The following is a 14,467-nucleotide window of genomic DNA, read 5'->3' as shown; positions in this document are numbered from 1 at the left end:
TTAATCCTCACAGCAACCCTATGAAATAGATACTATTATTATCTCTATTTTACAGATAAAGAAACTGAGACTTAGAGAGGTTAAATAACTTGCCCCAGGTTACACAGCTAGTAAATGGAGCCAGAGCGGAAACCCAGGTCAGTCACACTCCAAAGCTCATGTTTTTAATCACAATGCTCTCCTGCCTCCCAAACATGGAACTTAGGAAGTAGTTATTTATATTTCAGAAGAAATTCAGCCATCTTAAATACAATTAAAGCTTATAAGGAACTGCTGCCGACTGAAGATTAAGTTAAGAAGAGTATCTCTGAAATTCTATTGAGAAAATGCCTTAGTTAGAAAATATATTTGAGAATATATTCACTAATATCTGAACTGTTTATGAGCTATCAACTAGGAAATAATTGTGATTTTTGCATTTTATAATAGTGCTCTATTAAGATTTATCCAATGAATTTCCCTGTTAACAGTAATGCTGAATATTATTTTCCCAGAGGCTTTCTTCTAAATGGACTGAATATCCACTTTGACACCAGAAGTCTGCCTTACTGAGAATAATTAGAGCCTGAAAAGTCTGTTCCTATAACGCACATCAAACAGGGACTAAAATTTCTAAGTGGGAGGAAGGGAAATTTATACTTTATCTTGCAAATACAACAGTACACTGCAAAAACATTTCTCATGTTGAACAAAATCTAAGCTGTAGCTACAGCTCTGGTGATTTACAGAATGAACTAAGAATAAAGCATTAGTTTTTAACTTAATTTTGTCAATTATATGATGGTACAAAATAAAAGGCTTTAGTGTACCTTAGCCTTTTGGCACATGATTATCAAGAGAGTAATTTTTGCAAAAATATTAGGGGAGTTCACTGGTTTTTCCAAGTGCCTTTTAGCAGTCTCTTGCTAATTTGACATATCTCAAGTGCCTATTGTATTATTCTTGAGTTTTTTTCTATTTCTCTGCCAGATCCTAATTTCTAATGATTTTATGTAGGATTTTACCAGTATTTATTCCATCAAGTCCTGCCTCTCTTGCAAAATTTGTGATTTTACTTTGTGACATTATGATCATTAGTTCTTGTGTAATGAACATTGAGACCACAAGGACCCACATACTAACATCTTTTAAGTATAATTGTTTGTTATTTGAATATGGTTTACGGTTGCAGGAACTCATGGGATGTGTCTAGCTGTGTCTATTAGGATAGTTTTCTTATTTGAGCATTGAGTGCACTAGAATCTTTTAATAAATCCAGTTCAGTTAAGGGACACAACTAAGATTTTGTTGGGATCAAGGAGAAATTCGAGAAGCTGGTTTTCTTTTTCCCTTTCTGACTTTTACTTCTTAATTAAAGGTGCCTTTCCTTCTGTCTGCTTCTTAAATGTCAGTATTCTTTAGGAATCTGTGGCCTTCTTTTCTTTTTACTTATTCCCTCTAGGTGATCATCTACAGCCATGATTTTAATGTCCATGTCAGTTAACAGTGAGGCCCCAGCTTCTCTCCTCAACTCCAGATACCGCCCCCCATCCCTGCCAAATGTCATACAAATATACTATGTGTGATACCTTTAAAACTGAATCTCTCTCTATTCCAACTCTCTTAAAAGACAAAGTTGACCCTTTCTCTGGCTTTGGCCTGCTTCTCCAGCCTTGTCTCTGGCCACTTTCCAGTTGGCACTCCTCCCCTCAGCTACCCTGAATTAGGCTTTTTCCTGAAGGCGCCATGATCTCTCTAATCTTGCTGTCCTTTGGTCTGAAAGGCACTTTCTCTTACTTTTCTACCCAACTCTTACATGGTTAAAGCGTTACTTTTACTAGAAAACTTTATCTTCTTCCTCACCTACCCAGGCTGGGTAAATGTGAGAAAACATGATACAGTAAAAAATGATAGAAAGCTAGGAGAGGAAGCAGTATTGGCTTGGTTATTTCTCTCTTATCCTCTCTGCTGTTGCTTAACCTGTGCTGAGGGAGGTTGATTTTGGCCATGTTAAGTTCATCAGGGCTACAGAGGAAGTGCTCCCAGATCTCCTTTTTTTTCCACTGTCTGTACAGAGCTGGATGCTTCGAGGCTCTATGGAGATACATGGAGTTTTAAAGTTTTTGGCCCATTGTGGTTTGCTGTGTGTGTAGGATGAGCCAAGTCAGAAGAAGCATCAATAGAATGGGCAGTCCCCCTCTGGCTATTCCTCACTTTATATTTGTTTTGTGAAATTTTAATCTCTACACAGTAGGTAGATTTCTTTTAGCTAGATATTTACTGATACCCTGTAATTCCCAAGACTCTCAGGAAAAGTAAGTCCTCTCCTCTTGTTCCCTTGGTCTTTCTGCCAGGGTGATTTGATGGAGAGCCACAACAAACTATATACTGTATCTTTTCATGGGAGCCATTCATTCTGCCCATTTGAGGGTTTAAATAGTAATTCTACTTTGCAGAATTTGTTTCTGAGTATTAGGTGGCATTTCTCATTCAGACAGGTAGAGGGCATAGGTTCTTAAAGCTAGTTATGGTTGTGGTAAATTAACAATGATGATAACAAACATTTATGTAACATTAACCACATATTAACTTTTTTGTGTATGTATATATGTTAATTCTCATAGTAACCCTATGAAACACTTTTATTATTCCCACTTAATAGGTGAGGAAACTGCGGTTCAGAGAGGCTACATAACTGCTGAAAGTAATTAATTAATTAATGAGAGATGGAGCTGATGTTCAAACCTAGGTAGTCTGATACCAGAATCTATGCTTTAAATCAGAGGTTAGTAAACTGGTGCACTTTCTGTAACAACTCAGTAAATATTTAAGCCTTGTAGACCATACATACGGTCTCTGTTGCCACTCCTTAGCCCTGCGTTGTGGTAGGAAAGCAGTCATGGGCAGCTTGTAAAAGAATCTGTATGGCTGCACTCCGGTAAAATTTTATTTACAAAAACAGGATTCAGGCAGGATTTGGCCTGAGGGTTGTAGTTTGCTGACCCCTGCTTCTAACCCAGAGCAAAAAATCTGTGTCGTGGGCTGATCCTTGTGATTTCTTCTTTATCCCTTGCAGTTACTTACAAGTGTATTGTTAATTTCCACACATTTGGAGGATTTTCTGCACAACTTTCTGTTACTCTAATTTCTGTTTTTGTCAGAGAACATACTCTGTATTTTAGGGTTTTTTTATTTGGTTAGGCTTATCTTGTGATTCAGAATTTTGTGATCTTCATGAAGTTTCATGTGCACTTGGAAAGGATGTGAAAAAAATATATTCTGCTGTTTCCTTTCTCTCCTTCTGTTTACTGTGCTGTTGTCATTCATTTTACTTACATGTATTTTGCAAATCCCATAATAACTATTGTTATTTTTGCCTTAAACAGTTTAAATCGAAAATTAAAAATAAAAGTCTTATTTACATATTTACCATTTGGACGCTTAATTCACAGGTGTATCATTTCCGTCTGGCTGAAGTAATTTCCATTATCATATCTCCTAGTGCAGGTCTCACCTCCTGTTTACTTGAAAAAGCCTATTTTGACCCAATTTTCCAAAGGTAATTTTGCTAGGTATACTGTTCTATGTTGCCTTTTTCCTCCTTAGAATTTTTGAAGAGGTTATTCATTGTCATCTGACTTGTATAGCTTTAGATGAGAAATCTAGAATAACTTTTTAATCTTTGTTCCTCCATACTAAAATTGTCTTTTTTTCTGACTGCTTTTAAGATTTTTCTCTTTAGCACTGGTTTTAGCAATTTGATTACCATTTGTGTTGATGTATGTTTTCTCTGTGTGTGTGATTATTCTGCTGGGAGTTTATTGAACTTCTTAGATTTGCTGGGTTTATGAGTTTCATCACATTTAGAAAATTTTAGCCATCATTTCTCTGATTTTATATTTTCTTTGCCTCCATCTTCTCCTTTGGAACTACAGTTACCTGTATACTAGACCACTTGATGTTTTTCTTTTCTTTTCTTTTCTTTTCTTTTCTTTTCTTTTCTTTTATTTATTTATTTTTTTTAATATATGAAATTTATTGTCAAATTAGTTTCCATACAACACCCAGTGCTCATCCCAAAAGGTGCCCTCCTCAATACCCATCACCCACCCTCCCCTCCCTCCCACCCCCCATCAACCCTCAGTTCTCAGTTTTTAACAGTCTCTTATGCTTTGGCTCTCTCCCACTCTAACCTCTTTTTTTTTTTTTTCTTCCCCTCCCCCATGGGATTCTGTTAAGTTTCTCAAGATCCACATAAGAGTGAAACCATATGGTATCTGTCTTTCTCTGTATGGCTTATTTCACTTAGCATCACACTCTCCAGTTCCATCCACGTTGCTACAAAAGGCCATATTTCATTCTTTCTCATTGCCACGTAGTGTTCCATTGTGTATATAAACCACAATTTCTTTATCCATTCATCAGTTGATGGACATTTAGGCTCTTTCCATAATTTGGCTATTGTTGAGAGTGCTGCTATAAACATTGGGGTACAAGTGCCCCTATGCACACTTGATGTTTTTCTAAAGTTAGCTGAGGCACCATCAATTTTTTCCTTTTTTTTTTTTTTTCTGTGCTTTATTTTGAATCATTTCTCTTGCTGTATCTGTAAGTTCATCTATCTTTTCTTAATTCTCTAAATTGCTGTTAATCCTATGGTGTGAATTTTTATTTCACATAATTCAACATTTATTTTTACAAGTTATGTATGTTCTTTCAAATCTTCCATTTCTCTTTTTATTCTTTGTATGTTTTAAAATAATTCTTGGGGCACCTGGGTGGCTCCGTCGATTAAGCATCAGACTTCGGCTCACAGTTTGTGAGTTCAAGCTCCACATCGGGCTCTGTGCTGACAGCTTGGAGCCTGGAGCTTGCTTTGGATTCTGTGTCTCCCTCTCTCTCTGCCCCTCCCCCACTTGCATTCTGTGTGTATGCGTGTGTGTGTGTCTCTCTCTCTCAAAAGTAAATAAACATTACAAAATTTTTAAAAATAATAAAAATAATTCTTAAGCATCCTGAACATTTTCATTTTAATAACGAATGTCTCCTAATTTTAATCATTTCTGTGATTCTTGGGTCTGCTTCTATTAACTGATTTTTGTCCTGGTTATTCATCACATTTTCTTCTTTGTTCACATGTCCAATAATTTTTTTATTGGATGCTGGACACTGTATGTGTTACATTCTGAATTCTGGATTTTGTTGTATTCCTTTAAAGTATTTTGCACATTAAAAAAAAATAAAGTATTTTGTACATTGTTCTGGCAGGTAGTGCAATTCCTTGTGAATAAGTGTAATCCTTGTGAAAGCTTGCTTTCAAGCTTTTTGGGGGGCAAGGCTAGAGTAGCTTTTCCTCTAGGACTACTGGTTTAACTTTGCCACTAAGGTGCAACTCTTCTGGGATCCCTACTGAATACCTAGTGAATTCAAAGAGTTATCTCCATTCTGGCTATTGGGAACTTGAGTGATCCTGACCCTTTATGATCTCTGGGAATTTTTTGGCTGTAGCTCCCCAGTAATTGCTTTTTGTCCACAATTTGTTCTTTGCATGGCCTCATGGATTTCACCCTGGGCATGAAAAGATTGGTGTTCTCAAGGGGACCCATAAACAAATTTTCTGGAGCTCTTTCTCTGCTCTGCAAATCCTAGCCATGACGTCTGAACTCTAGGCTCGCTCTGTCTTCTCAAATCAGCAAGTCTGCTGGGCCCTGTTTGGATTCTACTTTCTGTGCTATAATATGGAAATTGCCTCCTAGATGAAGGCTAGGGCAAGTACAGGTCTCACCTTGTTTGTTTCTCCCCCTTTGAGAGTTCACAGTGCTTCACTTCCTGTTTTGAATGTCTGAAAATGTTTGTTTTTGCACACTTGTGTAGTTTCTGGTTGTTTATGGCAGGGGGGCAGATTCAGACCCTGATACTTCTCCATGGCTGGAATTCCATCTCTCACGTTTCTTAACCTCTCTCACACTTTCCATCTTGCTAGCTCCTCTTTTTAACTCTGTATCTTCATCTCCCTCTACTTGCCTATGTAACTGTTCCACTGAGTTTTAAATTTTATTTATTTTATTTTTCATTTCTAGAAATTCCATTCGCTTCTTCAGATATGCTTGGATACTTTTTATAGTCTCCTATTCCTTCTTCATATGAAGATATTTTGAAGCCTTAATTTTATATCTCTGTTCACCTGATAATTCCAATGTCTGATGTTTTATAGGACTGATTTTGCTATTTGTCTTGATTTGCTGATTCTTACTTGTTGTTTCTTATTTCCCATGGTTATGGGGGTTAGAGGTGTTTATTGAATTGCTACTTGTAGGAATTCTTTGAGAGATGGATTGAGGTGTCAGTTCTCCAGATAGGATTTATATTCACCTGTGTTTGCTACATTGTTGAAGATGCCTGAAGACTGCAACCCTTAGGGCCACTCTGAATAAAATTTTCCGCTTGAGGGGTTTATGATTAATGTGGAGTTAGGCCCTACAACCAGATGAAAGCTGCTTATATCTATCCATTTGCCGGGAGGTTTTTCTTCCCCTTCATGCATGCCACCTCTTTTTTAAAAAGGGCTGGGGTGCCTGGGTAGCTCAGTTGGCTAAGCGCCCATCTCTTGATTTTGTCTCAGGTCATGATCTCACAGTTCCTGAATTTGAGTCCTGTGTCAGGAGGACTGGAGCCTGTGTCAGGAGGCATGGAGCCTGCTTGGGATAGTCATTCGTTCATTCATTCATTCATTCATTCATTCATTCATTCTCTCTCAAAATAAATAAATAAGTAAATAAACAAACAAACAAACAAACTTTAAAAACAGGGGAGGGATACTTTCTTGTTTTCCCTTTCTCTGAGCAGTTTACTGCTTTAGATATCTGAAATTCAAATCTATACCTTGGGCTGGCCCTAAACCTTATCTCCCTCCCATTCTTGTTCAGTCTACAGAACAAACATCAGGCTTACTAAGAGTTAGCTGGTGCCTTTAGAGTAAAGTGGATGTGGGAGCTTTCTTACCTTCCAGGATTCCTATGTGAAATCACTTTGTTTTTGTTCCAGATTTCTTAATTCCTTGACAGCTCAGCAGTACATTTAAAAAGATGTTTTTGCATTTTATCTAGCATTTTTAGTTTTTGGCAGGAGAGATGTTTTAGGGTATTTTGTCAGTGCTACTGTTAGAATGGAAGTCTCTCTTCTGTTTCTTAATGTGAAGAACTACGCATATGTGAATATTAACAAGATGAAATACATCCAACCCTTCTCTATTAGGTCTATAAAACATAAATGTGTAAGTTTTGATGTTTTGATGCCCACGAGTAGAATTTGTTTATAATTTGCTTCCTTTTTGATTTGTTTGCTTTTTATTCCCTCATGGACTTCTTGGATATAATTCAGCGCTTGGTTTCAGTTGGACTTGATTCAAAGAATGCAGTTTGTGTTTGGGATTGGAAAAGGGGAAAAATGTTATCTATGGCCCCTGGCCACACAGACAGAGTAAGTATTCTCTTTTGGGGTTTCTACTGGGTACTGGATGGGGGAAAAGCCAGAGGAGAGCCAGAGGATTTTGTGTTTCTGTACTTTGTTATTGCCAGATAGTTCATATGTAACTAATAATTTAAAGTACAACTGTAAATACTCAGAAAATTTTAGAACGTATATGTATTGTAGTACTCAAAAATATGACTCAGTATACGTAGTGTTAGCGCTAAACTTTTAACCATTGTTTGCTTCAGGATAAATGATGAATGGTTCATGCCTATGGTCTATTTAGTATGGTTTATCACTAATTTGTTATGTATATATCACAGAAAAATGATATGTATGTGTGAATTTGAAATTATGTATTCATATTAAAAATTTTAGAGACCTAACATTTTTTACTTTGGAAACTTGTTAAAAATACATTCCTTGTTCTAAGCTATATAAAGTTAATCATAAAAAATACTTTGTAGTCAACTTTTTAATTAAATTTACTTTTATAAACATACATCAAAAACGTTGTTATAAGCCTTGTAAAATGTCTCGTGTGTGTGTGTGTGTGTGTGTGTAGTAAAATTATGACTTGAAGCAGCACAGGAGATATAGTGTTTGATTCTATTGGGGGGGGCGGGGCGGGGGTGGAATCTATGAATGAATCTATAAAAGTGCATAGAAAATTTTGTGTGTATTTGCATTTTGGAAAATAAACTTGTCTTTTAGCAGATTCTCAAAAGGGCCTGTTACACACTCACAAACACAATTTAGATAATTATTAAAGTGTAACAGATCAGATTTGTATATTTTAATTAGGTAATTGCATATTCTGACTTAAAGCATTACACACTTTGGATTTAGTAAATAGATTATTATGAAGAATGGTACTGTTGGAATTTTTAAAGTATTTTTGTAGTTAGTATTTAAAGTTGCATCAATATGGTTTTCATATAATCTGTGTATGGTGACTTGTTAAACATTAATTTATAAGATGTAATCCTTATTATTACTGAAGAATATAATTTTATACATTTTTAAAGGTAATAAGCATCTTAGGTGATTATGCAGGCAGGTGTTAAAAGAAACATGGTGAAGAGTAACAGAATTGTTTTTTCCTGCTATGAAATTATTTTTCAAGAGCTTTTCTTTTGTTATTAAAGTACATGTTTCTGTTGCATATTTTCAGCTGGGTTTTTTGTCGTTTGCTATTATAACAAAAATGATTGGTTAGAATTTAGAATTTTGGCAATCTTAGACAAGAACAAAGCCTGAGATCTCCAAATTTTAAGTATAAGGTAATTTTGTTTGACCCATAAACAATAAAGAAAGCTAAAAAATAAAAACAATTTTCACTGTGAAATAAATATTTGGATTCTTTATGTAAGTACTTTTGTATGGTAGAAAACTATAAAAACATTCCCTATTTCAATTGCTTAAAAAAGTTCTCGGGGCACCTGGGTGGCTGAGTTGGTTAAGCATCTGGTTCTTGATTTCAGCTCAGGTCGTGATCTCACAGTCAGTGAGATTGAGCCCTGCATTGGGCTTTGCACTGACAGTGTGGAGCCTGCTTGAGATTCTCTCTCCTTTCTCTCTGCCCTGCCCTCTCTCTCTCTTTCTCTCAAAATAAATAAACATTAAAAAAAGTTCTCTGTTTCTAGCTGTGTTAAGTGTACATTCCATTCATTATGTTTTCTGTGCAGAAATTATGTAGGTACTTGCCTTATGCCCTAGTTCTGTTGAACATTCTTGTGACTTACAGACGGAATTTTTTATTTTTTTTTAATGTTTACTTATTTTTTTAGAGAAAGTGAGAGAGAGAGAGAGGTGGAGAGAGAGGGAGAATCCCAAGTAGGTTCTTTGCTGTCAGCCCAGAGCCTGACACAGGGCTCCATCTCAGAAACCGTGAGACCATGAGCATAGCTGAAATCTAGAGTCAGAAACCTAACCGACTGAGCCACTCACATGCCCCTGGACCAGATTTTTTAAAAAATTAAAAAGAGGCATTAATTTTCACTTCACTAGTTGTTTCATAAAGTTCATAGAAGCTAAGAAATAATTTTTTATTAATATTTTATTTTTATTTCAAATTTTTAAATTCCACTTAATATATATGGTAAAATTGGTTTCAGGAGTAGAATTTAGCAATTCATCACTTACGTATAACATCCAGTGCTCCTCACAGCACCCATTACCCTTTTGGCCCATCCCTCACCCATTTCCCCTCTAGCAACCCTAAGTTTGTTCTACATAGTAAAGAGTCTTCTATGATTTGCTTCCCTCTCTTTTTTTTCCCCCTTTCCCCTATGTTCATGTTTTGTTTCTTAAATTCCACATATGAGTGAAACCATATGGCATGTCTTTATCTAAGAAATAATTTTTGTTCATATCATTTACATATTTATTTCTCATGAGATTGTGAAGTGTGGGATTCTGATTATTATTCATGGAGGAATATTGTTTTATGATAGGTAGGGTGTTGGGGCATTTGGTCTTTTGGATGGATTCTTAAGTGATTCTGAAAATAAGTATTTTAACCATGAATCTGATTTGTTTACAGATATTTGATATCTCTTGGGACTTGTACCAGCCAAATAAACTTGTCAGCTGTGGTGTAAAACATATCAAGGTACTAGAAAGGTCTTGTTTTATAATTGTCATGTATACTTACTCTCTGCCACTAAGTACTCACCACACTATTTACAATTTAGGGGAGTCTTAGGATTTTGACAGTACTTATTTTTAAAATGTCAGCATTTTTAACGTTCAACCTAACAGGCATTTACTGTGTCATTACTGTGTGTGAGGCACTGTAAGGAGTATAGGTATGAGTAGGGAATGAATAAACCACTTTCCATAAAGAAATTTATAGTCTAGTGAAGTAGGTTTTACTACATCCATCTTGTTTTCTCATGTTTCACCTACAGAGTAAAATGTGAGCATAGGAAACTAAGCAAAGGAAGAGATTTCCTGCACAGAGATAAGTTGGTGTGACGGAAGCAGCATGGACAGAGTTGGCTTTGCCACTTACCAGCTTAGCTGTTTGACCCGGGATGAGTCATGTAGCCTCACTGAGCTTTTTTCACATCTTAAAAATATGGCTTCTGTTATGTTATATAATCTATACAATCTATATAATCCTTGTAGATTGGATTAAGTAAGGCAGTGTTTATTCAAGTGCTTGTCAGTTCCTAGCACATAGCACCTGGTCATCTTTCTGACAGTATTATCTTTTCCTCTCTCTATATTTACTCTTTGATTTGACCTCACCCTTTGGTAGCCACTGTTTATTATGCTTACGAAAGCTCTGAATTTTGTTTTATAATTATAGTTCAGGTTTTGAAGCCCATATAGTCAGTGGTGATATTCATTCTTATGTTTACAATTACTTTTAAATCCCTGGTGCACATTGGAAATACTTGCTTCTTCCCCTCTCTGATATAACAGTTCCTTACAATAGTTAATTCCTAGTAAGTAAGGTTCTGTGTTTACATCCTTTCTTTTGGTATGCTTACTCCGTCTGCATTTTCTCCAAAGCATCTTTAGCTGCCACTGCAATTCTGGTTTTGATATTCTGGTACTGATTTGATAATGAGTAGTATTAAATCTTTATTTCTTTAACAGATACTCAGCAAAAGTCTTTATGCTAGATTTAAGGTAGAAATCTAGCATAGATTTGTACCTTACTGCAAGGGTAGTACAAATACTGCAAAGGTAGAAATTTTTGTCTTTTTCATCTGTGATGAACAAGATGGTGTTTGTTATTCTTGATATAAAATGCTTAATAAATTATTGGCAAATTAATAAACATATTACTGTTTTGTATTATAAATAAAACTGAAAGTTCCATTTTCAGGTATTAAACACATGATTCTTCTGAATTAAACTATATTTTTACTGAGTGACATTTCTTTTCTTGTAGTTGAGTCAATGGAAAGTATGGTAGATGTCTTTACAGGCAGTACACGTGAGGAAACAAAGTCCCAAAGATGATCTAGAACTTCACTGGCCAGTACAGTAGCAACTAGCTACATGTAGCTATTTAAGTTAATTAAAGTTAAATAAAGTTTAATCACTTCTTCTGTCACCCCAGTGATCACATTTCAAATGCTTAACACCCACATGTATCCAGTGGTTACTCTATTGGACAGTGTGTGTGTGTATGTGTATATATATATATATATATATGTATATATATATGTGTGTGTATATATATATATATATATATATATGTATAGAGAAAGAGAATATTTTCATCATCGCAGAAAGTTCTATTAGCTAGCATTGATCTGGATTATAGAACATAAGTGCTTTACTCTGAGCATCAAAAATTTTGGATACCTGGGTTTGACTCTCTGGAGATTCTGTCTCAGTTTATCTCTGTGATGGCCCAGCATACTATGTTTTATCATTTCTCTCAGGTGAGGTCTAATGTGCAGCCAAATTTGAGAATCACTCCTAGATGAAAATAAATAGTAGGTTGAAATAGGGATTTGGTGATAGGAAGATAACCAGCTATCCTTGTGCAAAGGGATCATGGGGCTTTTAGAATGAAAAATCATAAAAATTCATTCATTCAAGCATTCCTTATTGAATGGATAAGCATCATAATTTTTTGAGGCTTCAGTGTTTTTTTTTGTTTTTTTTTTAACGTTCATTTATTTTTGAGACAGAGAGAGAGCATGAACGGGGGGAGGGTCAGAGAGAGGGAGACACAGAATCCGAAACAGGCTCCAGGCTCTGAGCTGTCAGCACAGCTGTCAGCACAGAGCCTGACGCGGGGCTCGAACCCACGGACCGCGAGATCATAACCTGAGCCGAAGTCGGCCGCTCAACCTACTGAGCCACCCAGGCGCACCGAGGCTTCAGGTTTTAAACTAAGATCTTTAGGTCTTAAAATAAGATCTCAACAGATGAGGGGAGATGTTTAAGTATGTAACAATCAATGTTATTTTAAGTGGTAATTTACTTACTATAAAGTTGAATTTATTCTCTGGGCCAAATTTTTTTTTTTTTTAATTTTTTTTTTTTAACGTTTATTTATTTTTGAGACAGAGAGAGACACAGCATGAACGGGGGAGGGGCAGAGAGAGAGGGAAACACAGAATCCGAAGCAGGCTCCAGGCTCTGAGCCATCAGCCCAGAGCCCGACGCGGGGCTCGAACTCGCGGACCACGAGATCGTGACCTGAGCCGAAGTCGGACGCTTAACTGACTGAGCCACCCAGGCGCCCCTGGGCCAAATTTCTTTATGCAAAACTATTCTGTAGATCAATGCCCTAATCCATTTTTGTTTATTTCTTTCTACACACTATTAAAATTTACCTGAATTCACATAAAAGAATAAAAACCTTGGTCATGAAGATTTATGTTTGCCTTCCCATTTTCTCCTAAGAATGAACTAATTATTCCAAATGTGTATCTTTTAAGCTTTACAAGTAAAAGAATTGCTCAGCTTTGAAAATATCAGTGAGAACACCATTTTCCCCCCATCTTTACTAACTTCATCAAAGATTGGACATTAGGTTGGTCCTCTTTCCTAAGAGTGTCTGATGTCTTATCTTCATTTTCATTGCTAACCCATAGCCAAGTCTTTCAATGTCTGAGTTTCATGTAAATTTTTTCAGAAACCGAAGGGGGGAAGCATAGCCTATTTTTAAAATAATCTAGTTCACCCCCCTTATTCTTACAGGTAAGGATTGAAACCAGTGGCTTATCAGCTATAATATAGCTATTGACAACACTAGGATGAGGATGTGAACATTTGAAAGCTAATGTTTCATAAGGGAATTTCTTAGGTAATTTTTAGTCTGCTAATCTAATATAGCTTCAAAGTACTAGAAATATTTTACTTTATTTTATAAGCATTCTTTGGTAATTTGATTATACTGTGTACCTTTTAGTTCTGGAGTTTATGTGGAAATGCTCTGACCCCAAAACGAGGGGTCTTTGGTAAAACTGGTGACCTTCAGACAATTTTGTGCCTGGCCTGTGCAAGGGATGAATTAACATATTCTGGTGCACTTAATGGGGATATATATGTTTGGAAAGGAATCAATCTTATAAAGACAATACAAGGAGCCCATACTGTAAGTATATTTAAATATTTTAAACACTTTTCGATAACTGCTTACCTTCTTGTCGTAGAGCAAAAGATTATGTAATGTAGCAGACTTTCTAGTCAATTCAGTTACTTGAAAAATGTTGTTCTAACTGAATTAGCCTGTTTTCAAGATTTCAGTGAAGAAGTGTTATGCAATTAGACATGTAGATATTTATTAAATTAGTATAATTACTACCTTGTTCAAGCCATTGCTCTGGTATTTGTATCTTTCTGAGAGTATTATTGATAAAAAGCTTATTAAATTCACCAGTAAAAGTATTCTAGATTAACTACAACAGAATAAAGCTAGAACTCTTGTGGGTAATATTCTAGAAAAAATATACCTTTTTAATTTTAAAATTGTTATTTCATTAAGTGAGTGAGTGGCAACGGAATTTAATTTTTGTAATTCCTGAGATTTTCATATAGAAAAGTTATCAAACTGGGAAAAAATCTGTTGTTAAAACTTTTTAGTGTTTTTTGGATTAGGGATTTTTAGCAGTTGGGTCCCTCACATAATGAAGGGACCTAGAGAGCACAGAGCTGCCCCATGGTGAGCAGTAAGATCTCAGGTAGGAAAGTTATTAAATGTATTCATATGAACCACGATAAATATATAATATGTTACATATTAAATACATTAAAGAACTACTTAGAACAGGACTTGCTTTAAGCAAAAGACCAGAAATATCAGATTCTTTTCCACAAAGGTTGTGGCAACTTACATTTTCATCATCAGTATATAAAAATACCAGTTTGCTCTTCATATTCCTCAGTGCAGGATTTAACCACTGTTGTAAATTTTTGCTTGTTTTCTGGGTGACAAGTAGTAACTTCTTGTTTTGATTTTGTTTCCTAAGTATATGTAATTTCATATATTTGTTGACTGTTTGAAATTCCTTTTCTATTAATTGGTTTTTCTTACCCTTTG

General features: G+C 35.6%; 1 protein-coding gene across 11 annotated transcripts in view; it reads left to right on the top strand.

Moving 5' to 3' along the window:
* The window catches only part of EML5 (EMAP like 5), a 179,400-nt gene that overhangs the window by 27,968 nt on the left and 136,965 nt on the right, over positions 1 to 14,467 (top strand). For 9 of the 11 annotated variants that reach the window (XM_045451798.1, XM_045451797.1, XM_045451796.1 and 6 more), the window contains exons 3-5: positions 7,360 to 7,458; positions 9,995 to 10,063; positions 13,337 to 13,522. In XM_045451798.1, coding sequence (XP_045307754.1) covers positions 7,360 to 7,458; positions 9,995 to 10,063; positions 13,337 to 13,522 — 354 coding nt within the window. Of the gene's footprint in view, positions 1 to 2,664; positions 2,765 to 7,359; positions 7,459 to 9,994; positions 10,064 to 13,336; positions 13,523 to 14,467 lie in introns of those variants that run through there. The other 2 variants (XM_045451799.1, XM_045451801.1) reach the window with 2 other exon arrangements.

Source organism: Leopardus geoffroyi, chromosome B3 (assembly GCF_018350155.1).
Source record: "Leopardus geoffroyi isolate Oge1 chromosome B3, O.geoffroyi_Oge1_pat1.0, whole genome shotgun sequence".
NCBI lineage: Eukaryota > Metazoa > Chordata > Mammalia > Carnivora > Felidae > Leopardus > Leopardus geoffroyi.
The sequence above is the reverse complement of the archived record's forward strand: the minus strand, read 5'-3'. Positions and strand labels throughout refer to the sequence as shown.